The sequence below is a fragment of the Electrona antarctica genome, assembly GCF_951216825.1.
Source record: "Electrona antarctica genome assembly, chromosome: 23".
Lineage (NCBI taxonomy): Eukaryota > Metazoa > Chordata > Actinopteri > Myctophiformes > Myctophidae > Electrona > Electrona antarctica.
In genome coordinates this window covers 17,017,673-17,032,103 of record NC_136804.1, presented here as the reverse complement: position 1 = coordinate 17,032,103, position 14,431 = coordinate 17,017,673, and the positions used below count along the sequence as shown (strand labels likewise).

General features: G+C 42.6%; 1 protein-coding gene and 1 long non-coding RNA gene across 4 annotated transcripts in view; both read left to right on the top strand.

The window, feature by feature from the left end:
* The window catches only part of ctc1 (CTS telomere maintenance complex component 1), an 18,505-nt gene extending 16,470 nt beyond the window's left edge, over positions 1–2,035 (top strand). For 2 of the 3 annotated variants that reach the window (XM_079494302.1, XM_079494301.1), the window contains exons 22-25: positions 230–285; positions 522–678; positions 877–1,000; positions 1,588–2,035. In XM_079494302.1, the coding sequence (XP_079350428.1) occupies positions 230–285; positions 522–678; positions 877–1,000; positions 1,588–1,682 (432 nt within the window). In that variant the 3' untranslated portion in view covers positions 1,683–2,035. Of the gene's footprint in view, positions 1–229; positions 286–521; positions 679–876; positions 1,001–1,587 lie in introns of those variants that run through there. The other variant, XM_079494303.1, reaches the window with a different exon arrangement.
* Positions 2,036–7,636: 5,601 nt separating this feature from the next.
* On the top strand, positions 7,637–8,103 carry LOC306916149. Its single transcript, XR_013788938.1, has 3 exons — positions 7,637–7,708; positions 7,788–7,855; positions 8,038–8,103. It is a non-coding gene; the product is annotated as an uncharacterized lncRNA (long non-coding RNA).
* Positions 8,104–14,431: the final 6,328 nt, after the last annotated feature.

Sequence of the window (14,431 nt, the reverse complement as noted above, 5' to 3'; positions counted from 1 at the left end):
CACACCCAGGGTAAATAGTATGTGAGATAATGTGACTATGTTTACTGTACTGAGGCTCGTAGTAGGAGCGAGACTACCGCCTCATAGTCGCAGACTGTCCGACACAGCGGAGAGAAAAAGAAAGACATTTATTTTACATAATAACTAGTAAAAATCACTAGAAGTGAAAGCCCTAATTCAGCATCTCTCTCTCTCTCTCTCTCTCTCTCTCTCACACACACACACTCAGTCTTGTTCCAGATCCCAGTGTTTTTCCAACTCCTCTGTTTTCAAGGGACAAGCCAAGTAAGACTGCTCTCCTCTCTTCGCCTCCCCATTCTCTACTCTCCCATGCTCTGTGTGTATTGTGCATGTGCGTGTATCTATGTGTATTGTGTTCGATGTCGATGATGTTTTTATTGTTGAAAATTCATACATGACCACATATTATTTGAACATACTGTATCTGTCAAAAGGATGGAACAATAAAATGTGTGTGTGTGTGTGTGTGTGTGCGTGTGCGTGTGCGTGTGCGCGCGCAGGTGTGTAGTTGAAGATGGAACAGGTGAAGGTCAAGTGTGGTTTGCCAGCGAGCAGCTGCAACGTCTGCTGGGATTGGTTGATTCTCAGTGGGAGGGACTACAGCGAGCACTGAGGGTCAGGGGTCTTCTGCGAATCTACACCAGTGGGCGTGGCCTGGTCAGTGACATCACTTCCTGGGTAGAGGGAATCTTTTAAGTCACCTTTGTACAATTTAAACTGTGTGTGTGTGTGTGTGTGTGTGTGTGTGTGTGTGTGTGTGTGTGTGTGTGTGTGTGTGTGTGTGTGTGTGTGTGTGTGTGTGTGTGTGTGTGTGTGTGTGTGTATTGTGTGTGTGTGTGTATTGTGTGTGTGTAGGTGTGCGATACAGACGGTACAGACCCAGTGCTCCAGTATGTAGTGTGCCTGTGTAGCAGCAACGCAGTGTGTCGACTTGTCTCTCTCACCTGCAAGACAAACACACACTCACGCACATCTGAGGGTGAGTCCACACACACACGCGCACACACACTGGCTAGCCACCATATATTTTGGTATATGTGGGATGGTTGGTTGTAGGACAGATCCAGTCTGCAGGGGTCATATTGTGGTCAGTGAGACCACTGAGGCAAAAGCCAAATTCCAACACTCAAACGTCCATCCTTGCGTCCTCTACCCACCTCGTTTCAATCAAGCCAAATTTGTAAGCGTATATCACTTGTTCAAATGTTTATAACGAGGGTGAAATGTGAGGTTTGCTGGCCTAGTGGTCCTGGTGCATGCCACATATAGGTTCTGGCCTGACATCGCGTTGCATGTTCGAGTCCCATTCATGACGACCATTGCTGCATGTCTCTCCCGGGTCTCCCCGTCTCTCTCTCTCTCTCTTTCCTGTCAATCTTCACTTGTATCTATCAATACAGGAAGAAAAGCCAAAAACTAATCTTAAAAAATAAATAGAATTAACTACTCCATCAGCTTTGATCACTTTTATTCAGATTCAGCCATTTTATTGGTGTCGCCATCCAGTCACCTCTCATGAAGAGGTTGGCTGGACTGATGCTAACAGGCTAACTGTTTGTTTTTCAGAGACACTGAAGCGCTTCAGTCGAGGAGAGAGAGATTTCATGACACGGATGAATCCTCCACTACAGCTGACATGTATAAGCATACTGACTGAATGACTCGCTGGTTGGCTGATCTACATACAGTGTGATCCCAGTTAACTTTTCGTCATTGTAATTTGATAAAAGTAATTTATAAGAATGATGTTTCCTTCTTCAACTATGTTGTATTCATGTGTGACTGTATCATTGAAAGCACATCGATAATGTTAATAAATGACAACGTATTTACATTGGTTGTCACTCAGATCAGAACAAGACAGGAGGACACAGAGAGAAAAGAGAGAGGAAGGATGGATGAGAGAATATGTGACATAAATGAGTATATGAACTCCAGTCTGTTGTGCTCTTCATGACTCTGGTGAAGACCGTATAGTACAGGTTAGCATGTTTTTATTATTTTTGACCACAGAATGATGAAAAAAGAGGAACTAACCAGGTGCTCAATGGAGATAGCAAAATGTGATAATGATAAAAAGGTTCTCACACGGATCAAACAGGATCAAGACATAGATAAAAAGAGAAGGATCCGGGCACAGCCCTGATGAAGACCTGTTAGGTCGAAACATGTTGGCATTTGCCTTTTTAATTTAATAAAGGCGTTCCTCATTTTTTAACGTTGTGTGCCCGGATCCTTCTCTTTTTATCTCTCTCTTTTTTATCTATGTACAGAATGATGTTTGGATAATAATTATTATAATAATGGGTTTGAATTTATAATGCACTTTACATTTGGGCAAATCTCAAAAATGCTACAAGATGCATTTGCATAAAAGGTCACACCACTATAAAAGATCTAAGAAACAGAAACAAAACATGAGGGCATAAAGCCTAAAACCAGTGTACGTATAAAAAAAAGGTAGGTTTAGACAGATGATATCTTCATTGTTTATGGTATCCTATAGTTTACCATTCCAAATAAACATTTGATAACCTGCTGAAGCCATCCAACTCCTGCTCGGACCGGTTGAGGTATGTAATGTAGCTATGTGGTCAAGCTTAGTCTTGGCTCAGGGAGGCCCCTGCTATGCATGCAGTCCCATCAGTGCCTTGAGGGAAGGAGAGATGGAGAGAGCGATGCCACTGGCTCACAGATGACGATGCAGGGGAAAATACCTGTAAAGGTGGGCCAGTTGCAATACCCTTATGGTATTTTTCTCAATGTTATTTGCAGAGCATGTTGTTTAGAGTAGGCAGATGTTTCATTGTTCACCAGGTATCCAAAGTTTCCCAGAGACACTGAAAGTATGATTCCTTATTAGCCTCGCGTAGGCTCGTAGCGATCTTAATCTGCCTGGGGCAATATGCATTGCAAAGGCAGATGAAGGCTGGCTATGCGAGGCTATGGTACTGATAAACGAAATGGACACTCGTATCACTCAATTGATCAAGTCAAAGGTTGCCGTTTTTAGCCCAATGAGTGTTTTTCATGTAAAAACAAATGCTTGACCTGTTACACTATCATAAAGTGATCCCACATAACGCAATATGGCAGTTACAACTGTAGTCCACTAGATGGCAGCCATACTCTAATACTGTTGTCAGGCTTTGGTTCCAACACTTAGTTAAATGAACACTGATTTTACAGGATAGATTGGGGTCCCAAGGATTATTATTATTATTAATAATAATAATAATGATGACACAATAAAGTATTAAAGGAAGGACTGCATTTAAAACCATTTGCTTTGGACACCACCAGGACAACAGACAGTTTGACAAAAATGCTATCATGCTTCCACATTCATTCAAGTGCAAAACAGGATTACAAGGATTGGTGTGCATATGCTGTAGTTTACATGCAGTGTCACAGAGGAAGAGAATTAACCAATCAAATGTAAGTGGGTGTGGTGTATTTACATATAGCACCCCAAGGCACTTTACATAGATTGTGCATTACATTCACCCATTCTGCCATTCACAGACATTCATACAACGATGGCGGGGGAAACCATGCACCGCACCAACCTGCACATCGGGAGCAATTAGGGGTTCAGTGTCTTGCTCAAGGACACTTCGACACTAACTCTGGGGGGAGCCCGGGTTGCAAGCTCATAGAGTAGTTCATTGTACCCACACTGAACCACAGCTGCTGTATTATAAGTATTATATAGTCCAATCTGCATGTTATTCAACGTATACACTTGGGGTGGTTGTACTCTGCTCTTCATTGAGACATTTACTGTAGGCCTACTGTAGAACATGTGTCTGGTGTGATCTGTGACCTTTGACACGATCCTGTTCATAGTTCCAACTATTCCACAATCTCAGAATGCTATATAGAGTCTGGAACTACACCTCCCGAAATCCGAGTAAGGAAGCTGCCATTTCCGCTCACGAAAATATATTTTAAAATATCTTTAAAGCTTATTTTTGTATTTCCTTATCTGCTAAGCAACAAGCTATATATGCTTAGATGATTTGAAACGGAAGTGGGGAGGAGTCTCCACTTCCGCTTTATATTTTACTCATGACTTCTGTTGCTCCAGACTGTATGATGGAAGCATTTGGAAATTGAGGCAACAGTCTGGTAACGCGAGACTAATAGTTTCACACATTTTGGTCAATTTTCTTTTAAATGGTCCCTGACCACGCTGGCAGGCTCTATCGGCTCAGTGATAAACATGTCAGCACTTGTCTTGTGTATGGATTCTGTTCGATTATCCTGGGACTGGGCAGGGCTTTAACAAGCCATACACATTTTCAGAAAGGTTCCACTGTAATGACCTGGGCCAGGTTGAAAGACCCTCCCTCCCTCCTCCTCATCTCTTCTTCTTGCCTTGCCTCCCGTTGCTATTGTAGGCATGGCTGATGGTTTGTATGGGTAAACAGTAGATGTGCATGGGGAAGTTTCTGAAGTAACTGCTCACCCTGGACCTGATGGTTAACACAAACAACAATATCACACAAATTGTAACATGCAAATGCAATCTTCGTGTGCGTGCGTGCATGCGTGCACACGCGTGCTTGTACATACTTGTTAACACGCTGGCTCAGGGTGAGGTAGCAGAGATGCTGCCGGTTCATTCTGTTGTCCTGCTGTCTGAGGAACTCTTTCTCTCTCTCTCTTTCAACCTCTATACGCAACGACTCCCTCAGGTCTGCCTCTATGTGAGCTAACTGGAGAGGAGAGATGGGAGGAAACAGACCAGAGTATTCTAAGTAATGGCAGCAGAATTATAATGGATTGCGTTTATAATGGTCCCTTCATTCATACATTGGGAGGTGAAGCGGCAAACAGTCAACGCCAGCATCCTCACGTCCCACAACAACAGTGGCAATTGATTAACGTCTTTCCCAAGGACACTTCGACATGCGGAGGGGAGGTGCCGGGATTCGTACCGCTGACCCACGGATCATTGGGTGACCTGCTCTACCTCCTGAGCGACAGCTGCCCTAATGCTCTCCAGGGGGCTGCTTTTATCAAAAGCACTTTACATGGATTGTACATTCACCCATTCACACACACATTCATACACCGATGGCGGAGGAAACCATGCAAGGCACCAACCTGCACGTCAGATTCGGGAGCAATTAGGGGTTCAGACCGCCCTCCTTTTCATTATTTTCGACTCTCATGGTTTTAAACGACGATAAAAAAAAGATGAAAATCATTATTTTCGACAACATACCATAGTATGTCATTTTGCGCTCTCTCCCCCTGTTTCCTGAGAAATAACAGTTGGGGCTTATGTCTGAAAGAACCCTAGCTGTCCACCTAACATTTTACAGATGTTAGAATTAGGTCAAACGTTTAAAAAAATAGCAATGCATTTTGGCCCATCATCTGACAGAATAGAATTACACCTAGAAACCCCATTCAAACCTATTTAGGTTAATCTTATGGCGGACTGAAAAGGAATCTTTGAAATGTTTCATAGTTTTAGAAATATAGTGCTTTCAAATTTGATACATTTATAATGGGGCTCAATGGCAGCTCTATGGCATGTCAAAAAGTCACTTTCACCTAGAAACTCCATTCACACTTTTTATAATTCAGCTTACTGTGGGCACACATGCTGGAACTTTTTACTTTGAAATGTTTTGTAGTTTCTGAGTTATTTAACTTAAACGCCCAATGCATTCTCAATGGCAATAGCACAAACTTTGGCATGCTATTAGTCCTACATACTTACACCTAGAAACCCCATTCCAACCTATTTAGGTTCATCTTACGGTGGACATGTTTGCCTGAAAAAAAGACGAAAATCACTCCGAGACCATGGACTATAGCCCATGGTCTCGGAGGGATTTTTTTTTATCCTCGTTTTTCATCATTTTTGACCATGGGCTATAGCCCATGTCGAACGGCATACTATAGGATGCCGTTTTTCATCCTTTTTGAGGATTTGAAAAAAAGACGAAAATCACTCCGAGACCATGGACTATAGCCCATGGTCTCGGAGTGATTTTCGTCTTTTTTTTTTACCTGAGGTAAGATGAACCTAAATAGGTTTGAATGGGGTTTCTAGGTGTAAGTATGATTTGAAGAAAAGGCGATTTTTTTTCATCTCGATGTTCTGGGCATCTTTGTAATGTTAGTGTTAGTAAAAAGCAGGTAAAAGAGTAACATTTGAGGCAGATTAACATCAGTCACTCTACCGTTCACTGTAGTAGAAGAGGTGCGCCTGGTGCGGGTTAAACCCTGCAGCTATGTCGAGTCCGCCTACAGGAAATACGTAAGCTGCTACCATGAGACCGTTTCTGAATTCGTCTATATAGAGCGTCGCAATCCCGCCCCCTACCAGGGCCCAGGAAATGATTCCCCGTTCATTTTCCTCATAGACATTTCAAAAAGTATTTATTTAAAGACCTTTTAAGCCTCGTACAAAGCCAACTTGAGTTGTGACAAATCATGACAACAAATAATTAGAAAGACGGCAGGTTTCAACACTTTTTTGTTGTTTTTCTTCTTTGTAATTATTTGTTTGGTCCAAAATATTGTGTTTGTTGTCATGATTTGTCACAACTCGGGTTGGCTTTGTAGACGCTTAAAAGGTCTTTAAATAAAAACTTTTTGAAATGTCTATGGGAAAAATGCATTGTGAATTATTTCCTGGGCCTGGCGTCGTCATGAAAGGGGGCGGGACTGCGACGCTCTATAGAGGGTATGCGCGTGACATCATCGTACCTGGAAGTTATGCGGGAACGCCCACTGAGTGGCAAAAAACGACTTTCTGGCCTTGACATCCCATTCATCCAAACAGAAAAGTCCTGTCTAATTGCATTAAACAATGTTAAACTCACCAACATTGCAGCTGTAAGAAAAGCTTGAATTATCCTCTTTCTATCTGCAAAGTTTTTGTTTCATAAAAATCCACCATAGAAATGTTATGAGCTACTTTCTGTCAAGAAATGCCCTGCATTTGATTATTTTTCTAAGTGTCAGAGTTTGGAAGTGCTTGTTTTCAATAACACAACATTTTGCTGCCTCCTGCATTATGTGACATTTAGAAACAGGTGGTACGCAGCACTGTTGAGTGATTTCCAACGAGCGCTTCCAAACTCCAACACTCCATGCTGCTCAATGTTTTGCCACTCAGTCTAGATGAGGGGGGCGTGTCCTGATGGGAAAATCATGCATGTGCATACTCTATTGAAAATGGGGAAATATGTGTTGTTGCATGTGCTGGATGTAGCGTGTTAAGGTATAAATCTGAGTTGTAATGTAATGAATTATGTAATGTTAACATGCTGTAAATGCAATTGTGAAATGGTGTCTTATAAAACCCATGAGGGTTGGGCACACTGTGTGCAGGACACGAAAATAAATAAACAATCAATCAATCAGTCAAAAAAGAAATCACTATAGTATGCCATCGAAAAGCATGATTTTCATTTAAAACAGTCAAGTTACAGCTTGTAACGGACCCCGGAGCGAAATGGAGGAAAAGCTTTTAATTTGAAAGACTATGTGGGCCAACAGGAAGCTTGCTCGCTCACCTGAGCCAGACTGACACAGATAAAAGACAGCCCAACATCAGAGAGGAAATGTTTGTTCCTCACCATGCTTCTCTCAAACAAAGAGGATTGAAAGCTAAGCCTAACCTCGTCAACAGGATGAAATGGAACACCAAAAGGATCAAGTGAGTGCAGAGAAATTAAATAACAAATCAAATGGAAATTGAACTTTCAGATTTTAATTTGTTGATTCATTGGTTTTAGTGACTCTCCTGGAGAATGACATGGTCGAGGGACATCATGAGTTAGCACCTAGCTGGAGAGGGAACAAGGTGAATGTCAATTATTATGGTTATTTGTTTGTGGTATTGTTGTGGGATTTTATTGTTGTAGTTGGTGGTTTGTTTATATGGTATTATGGTTTGATATATATACCTTTTTAATTGGTTTATTTGTAAATTGTATTTGTTTATGTCTGCTTATATTGATTGTACGTTTTGTGCTTAGTTTTTAGTTTTCACGTTGATTTAATAAAGAAACTTCACATCATCAGTCGGCCTTCAACCTCTTTATCCAGCCGGGTATGCTGCTAGTGTAGCTGGCTCAGAGCCTCAGCCTAGTGGCCTGCAAATTCTAATATCTCCCCTAGTAGACCAGGGATATCCCTTTGGTCTAGTGGTTGAGATGTTGGACTTTCACGTGGGAGACTGGAGTTCAAATCCTGGGTGTTACACTAGCGTTTCAACTTTACTGAAGGCTAACATACCAAAGAACGCTCAATTTAACAGTACTAATAGACATTTGCAGAGGGACTGAATGATATTTACAGTTCATTGCTTTTCAACTTTACCTAATTAACTGCTAAAGTACAAAAGAACGCTTCAATAATACAATAAAGTGTGCTAGGAGTGACTGAGATGGTGTAGGTCTGAGGTCTCACAAGCAGGCTTACAATCCAGAGATTCTGTGTTCAAGTCCCACATTCTGCAGTACTTTGACATTTACTATATTTCTAGTAAAGTGCATGAATGAAGTATAAATTAAACATTGCACAAAGATGTTAATATTCTCTCTGCACAATGGATGGCCACAACGTTCATGTCAGCTCACTATAATTCAAATTATTATGAATATAATGAAATGTAAAATGGTGTCATAACTAATGAGGGTTGGGCACTTAATTGTGTGCAGGACACAAAAATAAAATAAGCAATCAAAAGCAAAATGGGTTGAAACGACGCCAACACCCGTCTAGTTGTTTTTGCGATTTCAGACAGTTGAAAGTGAACTACGCCGACACGCCGTGCATACGACGTCGATACGCCGACCTCTCTCTTGACGGCGTATCAACGTAGTATGCACGGCGTGTCGGCGTAGTTCATTTTCAGCTCACTTTCAACTGTCTGAAATCCGAGAAATCGCAAACAACTGTTCGACGGCGTGAGCGGACGTTGATACGCCGTTGATACGCCGTCAAGAGATGTCGGCGTGGCAACGTCGTATGCACGGCGTGTCGGCGTAGTTGTACGGCCGCTCACGCCGCCGTTGTTTTTGTGGAGAGATTTATTTCCTCAGTGACAGAATGAATAAATTACAACTATCGTTAGTGGATTTAACAGATGGAATGAATTATTACAACTAGGCCTAGTCGAATTTGTTTGATACAAGAGGTGGAATGAATGATTACAACTAAATGTCTTTAGTGGATTTATTTGATACAACAGATGACAATAAGACAATGAAAAGAGAGTAGACATTCCAAATGGTCAAGTGCGAAACATACTTTTATGAACATTCAGTTTGTGGTGATGATGATTGCCTGGTTCAATAGGTAAATGAAAGAAGTCTACTCTAAATAAACATTTTTTATATTAAATATATTTTATTTGTAAACATGACAGTGAAATAAATCTGTCTGGTCACTCTGTGACTGTCTTTGATTTATTTTCGGCCCTGGTTATTTAGTAGTCAACTGGTAACGTATGCGCCTTGTTGACACAAGGTCCCATGTTCACCTCCCGGCCGAGGCTACACTTAATTGTTTATTTGAAATTCTTTCTGTTGGTTGCAGTATTGATACTTTTACTAAACTCAAGAACACGTTCATCTACAGTCACAAGGGGGCGCTCTGTAGTAGTCTGTACCAATTGAAGACTATCTGACAACGAGTATAATAAACTGGAAGAAAAGTAACAAGTCTGTGTTCTGGTCCTCTTGATTGAGCTGAGCGGAGCCAGGTTTCTAGCTCCTGCTCAGCTCAATCAAGTGGAACAGAACACAGGTGCTACTCTCCTACTCTCAGAGTGTAGAGTAGGAGAGTAGCGACACGCTTTGATCTCACCGCAAAGCGGGTGCCTATGGGCTATAGTTCCAAACATTGCTCCTATGGCTGGAACTATCCCATCGAGATAGAATGAGCACTTCCGCATTCCATTGTTACAATGTGAGTCAACGCCTATGGTCGCCACTCTCTTACTAAATGACTCTGGGTCAGCTGCCTGGATGTATGCAGTGGTGGAAAGTAACTACATACATATATAGTTCATGGTTTTGGCCCATCATCTGACAGAATAGTCTGTGTATTTGCATACTGGGCCCTGATTGGTGGCCCAAAACTTGGTGGTCTGTCTGTAGCAGAGGCAACCGATCAAGCGCACCACACCATTGAGCCAAGGCACCTTTGGGCATTCAGCAGACGTCTCCTGGTGCTGTTGAGTTTTTATTTTTTTATTCGAGCCTTGAAAAGTTCAAGTTACTGCAGCATCGAATGAGACGTGAACACAGAAAGCCTGTACTGAAAGACTCATCATTAGACCACTGCGCCATCAGTCAGACGCTCTCAGCCAAAGTCTCCTGGTACTTTTGAAGTGATCTTTTGTGTGTTAGGCGTCAGTTAGTAAAGTGAAGATAACACAGAATCATATTAATCAGTTGTTTCTTAGCGCTGTTGAGGTCTTCTTTTGCATGTTAGTGTAACAGCCGGGAATCGAACCCAGGTCCCCCGCACGGAAGGCCAACACCCTAACCACTAAACGAAAGCAGTTGCCTATGGCGCAGGGGAGATATGAGAGGTCATCAGGCTGGGGCTGTGAGCCCCTGCTACAATAGGCTTCAGTTAATGCAGCTCTACATGTTCAAATCCCTGTTCGCCTATAGTTTAATGCTGGAGTGTTTCAACTTTACTAACTGAAGGCCAACAAACACAATTACCAGGAGACTTTGCCTGAGGGTGTCTGACTGATGGTGCAATGGTCTAATGATCAGTCTCTCTGTACGGACATTCCATGTTCAAGTCCCATTGCTGCTATATAGCACAATGCTCTAGTACTTTGAACTTTTCAAGGCTCGAATACAAAATAAAAACTCAAAAGCACCAGGAGACATCTGCTGAATGCCCTAAGGTGCCTTGGCTCAATGGCATGGTGTGCTTGATATTGGTTGATTCGGTTCCCTCTGCTACAGACAGTTGGCAGGTTCAAGTCCCATGTCATCAAGGTGCTGGAATGGACCATCGGGAGACGGTGCTCTCTCCCCCTGTTTCCTGATAAGTAACCGTTGGGGCTTATGTCTGAAAGAACCCTGTCCACCTAACATTTTACAGATAAGAATTAGGTCAAACGTTTAAAAATAAAATAGCAATGCATTTTGGCCCATCATCTGACAGAATAGTCTGTGTATTTCATCTGACAGAATAGTCTGTATTTGCATACTGGGCCCCGATTATAATCGTCGACAATGGCAATGTCATTTTTCTTGACTTTTGACGATGAAAAAACTACACACTATAGTATATTTGTTTAATCATTTTCATATTTTTTTGTAATCGTCGCAAAAAACGAACTATAGTTCATGGTTTTCGCAACGATTTAAAAAACAAATGTGAAAATAATGAAAAAACTACATACTATAATAGTTCATGGTTTTGGCCCATCATCTGACAGAATAGTCTGTGTATTTACATACTGGGCCCTGATTGGTGGCCCAAAACTTGGTGGGAAAGTCCCTCCCTCTTTTATGTCTGGCTTCCAGGAAGGGCAGACTGAGAGGTGGTAAGAGTATGTTAAATTGGACATTTTCATAGTAAAAGTTTAGCTGGACAGGGTTCTTTCAGACATAAGCCCCTACTGTTACTTCTCAGGAAACAGGGGGAGAGAGGGTCCCTCCCGATGGTCCTCCAGCACCTTGATGACATGGGACTTGAACCTGCCAACTGTCTGTAGCAGAGGCAACCGATCAAGCGCTCCACACCATTGAGCCAAGGCACCTTTGGGCATTCAGCAGATGTCTCCTGGTGCTTTTGAGTTTTTATTTTTTATTCAAGCCTTGAAAAGTTCAAATTACTGCAGCACTGAGCTGTAGGAGGAGTGGGACTTGAACATGGAATGTCTGTACTGAAAGACTGATCATTAGACCACTGTGCCATCAGTCAGACACTCTCAGCCAAAGTCTCCTGGTAATTTTGAAGTGATCTTTTGTTTGTTACCCTTCAGTTAGTAAAGTTAAAATAACACAGAATCATATTAATCAGATGTTTCTTAGTGCTGTTGAGGTCTTCTTTTGTACATCTTTTTTGTTTTGATTGTATTGCTGTATTGTTGTATTGTGCTTTCTGCTTTGGCAATGTAAACGTATGTTTTCTCATGCCAATAAAGCCCTTTGAATTGAATTGAATTGATAGTGTAACAGCCAGGAATCGAGCCCTGGTCTCCCACGTGGAAAGCCAACAACCTAACCACTAAGACAAGTCAAAGGCAATTGCCTATGACTCAGGGGAGATATTAGAGTTTTGAGGTCGTCAGGCTGAGGCTGTGAGCCACTGCTAGAATAGCCTTCAGTTAATAAAGCTGAATAACTCTAGCATTAGACTTTAGGGAGACTAATCATTAGCCCCTACTACACCATCACTCAGTAACAACTGTCTCTTCGTACTCTTCTGAAGCGACCTTTTGTATGTTAGCCTTCAGTTAGTAAAGTTGGAAGAATCGAGTCTTGAACACAGAATCACATTCATCAAATGCTTTGAGAGCTGTTCAAGAGTTGTTTTGTACTTTAGTGTAACACCCGGGAATCGAACCCAGGTCCCCCACACGGAAGGCCAACATCATAAGCACTAAGCCAAAGGAGTTAACTATGGCTCAGGGGAGATATGAGACTTTTGAGGTCATCAGGCTGAGGCTGTGAGCCACAGCCACAGCCTTCAGTTAATACAGCTCTACATGTTCAAATCCCTGTTCTCCTATAGTTTAATGCTGGAGTGTTTCAACTTTACTAACTGAAGGCCAACACACACAATTACCAGGAGACTTTGCCTGAGAATGTCTGACTGATGGCACAGTGGTCTAATGATCAGTCTTTCAGTACAGACATTCCATGTTCAAGTCCCACTCCTCCTACAGCTCAGTGCTGCAGTAATTTGAATGTTTCAAGGCTTGAATAAAAACTCAAAAGCACCAGGAGACATCTGCTGAATGCCCAAAGGTGCCTTGGCTCAATGGTGTGGAGCGCTTGATCGGTTGCCTCTGCTACAGACAGTTGGCAGGTTCAAGTCCCATGTCATCAAGGTGCATGGAGGACCATCGGGAGGGACCCTCTCTCCCCCTATTTCCTGAGAAGTAACAGTAGGGGCTTATGTCTGAAAGAACTGATGGTCCTCTGTGTACCTTGCTGACATGGGACCTGAACCTGCCAACTGTCTGTAGCAGAGGCAACTGATCAAGCACACCACACCATTGAGCCAAGGCACCTTTGGGCCCTTGGAAGGTGTCTCCTGGTGCTTTTGAGTTTTTCTTTTTTATTATCACCTTGAAAATTACTATACTACTATACTATTAAAAGTATTCCAGCATTGAACTATAGGACACCTTGGATTTGAACATGGAACCTCTGTGCTGAGAGTCTGTCTGATCATTTGACCACTACACCACCACTCTGACACCCTGAGCAGATGTCTTTGTAGGCTACTGTTGAAGCATTATTTTGTATGTTAGCCTTCATAAAGTTTTAATGCTCCAGCATTGAACTATAGAAGGAGTGGGATTTGAACATGAAACCTCTGTGTTAAGAGTCTGATCTTTAGACCACTACACCATCACTTTGTCCCCCTGAGCAGATGTCTGATTAGGCTACTGTTGAAGCAATCTTTTGTTAACCTAAGCTAATAAAGTTTAAAATCACCAGCATTGAACTATAGAAGGTCTGGGATTTGAACACGAAACCACTGAGCTGAGAGTCCAATTGTTGGTCCACTACACCATCACGCTGAGCCTACGTCTCAGTACTGTTGAAGCATTCTTTTGTATGTTAGCCTTCAGTTAATAATTGTATAATCATTCCAGCATTGAACTAGAGATGGACTGGGATTTGATTTTGAACATGGCACCTCTGGGCTGAGAGTGCCATGTGCCCATTGCACTTTGTTCCATGTGCCCATTGCACCATGGGTCAATGAGACCAAAAACATGCCCTCTTCTGATTGGCCGGGCCCAAAAACATGCCCTCTTCTGATTGGCTGGGACCAAAAACCTGCCCTCTTCTGATGGGCCGGGCCCTAAACCTGCCCTCTTCTGATTGCCGGGCCCAAAAACCTGCCCTCTTCTGATTGGCCGGGCCCTAAACCTGCCCTCTTCTCATTGGCCGGGCCCTGAACTTGCCCGCTTCTGATTGGCCGGGCCCCTGATCCACTGCCACCTCCAAATAGTGCTTAATCCATGCCGAAATGTATTGGGCAGAATGGCAGTTATACCCCACAGATGAAGTGAAAACGTTTCCCCCTCACATCCCCCTCGTTGACAAAAGTCTGTCCCAGAGGGACACCAAACATGGTCGTAGCCCCTGGCACCACAAAGGGGTTATTCTGGCCCTGTGTGTATGTTCATGTGTTTGTTGCAGTTTCACCTCCTGCAGTAGAC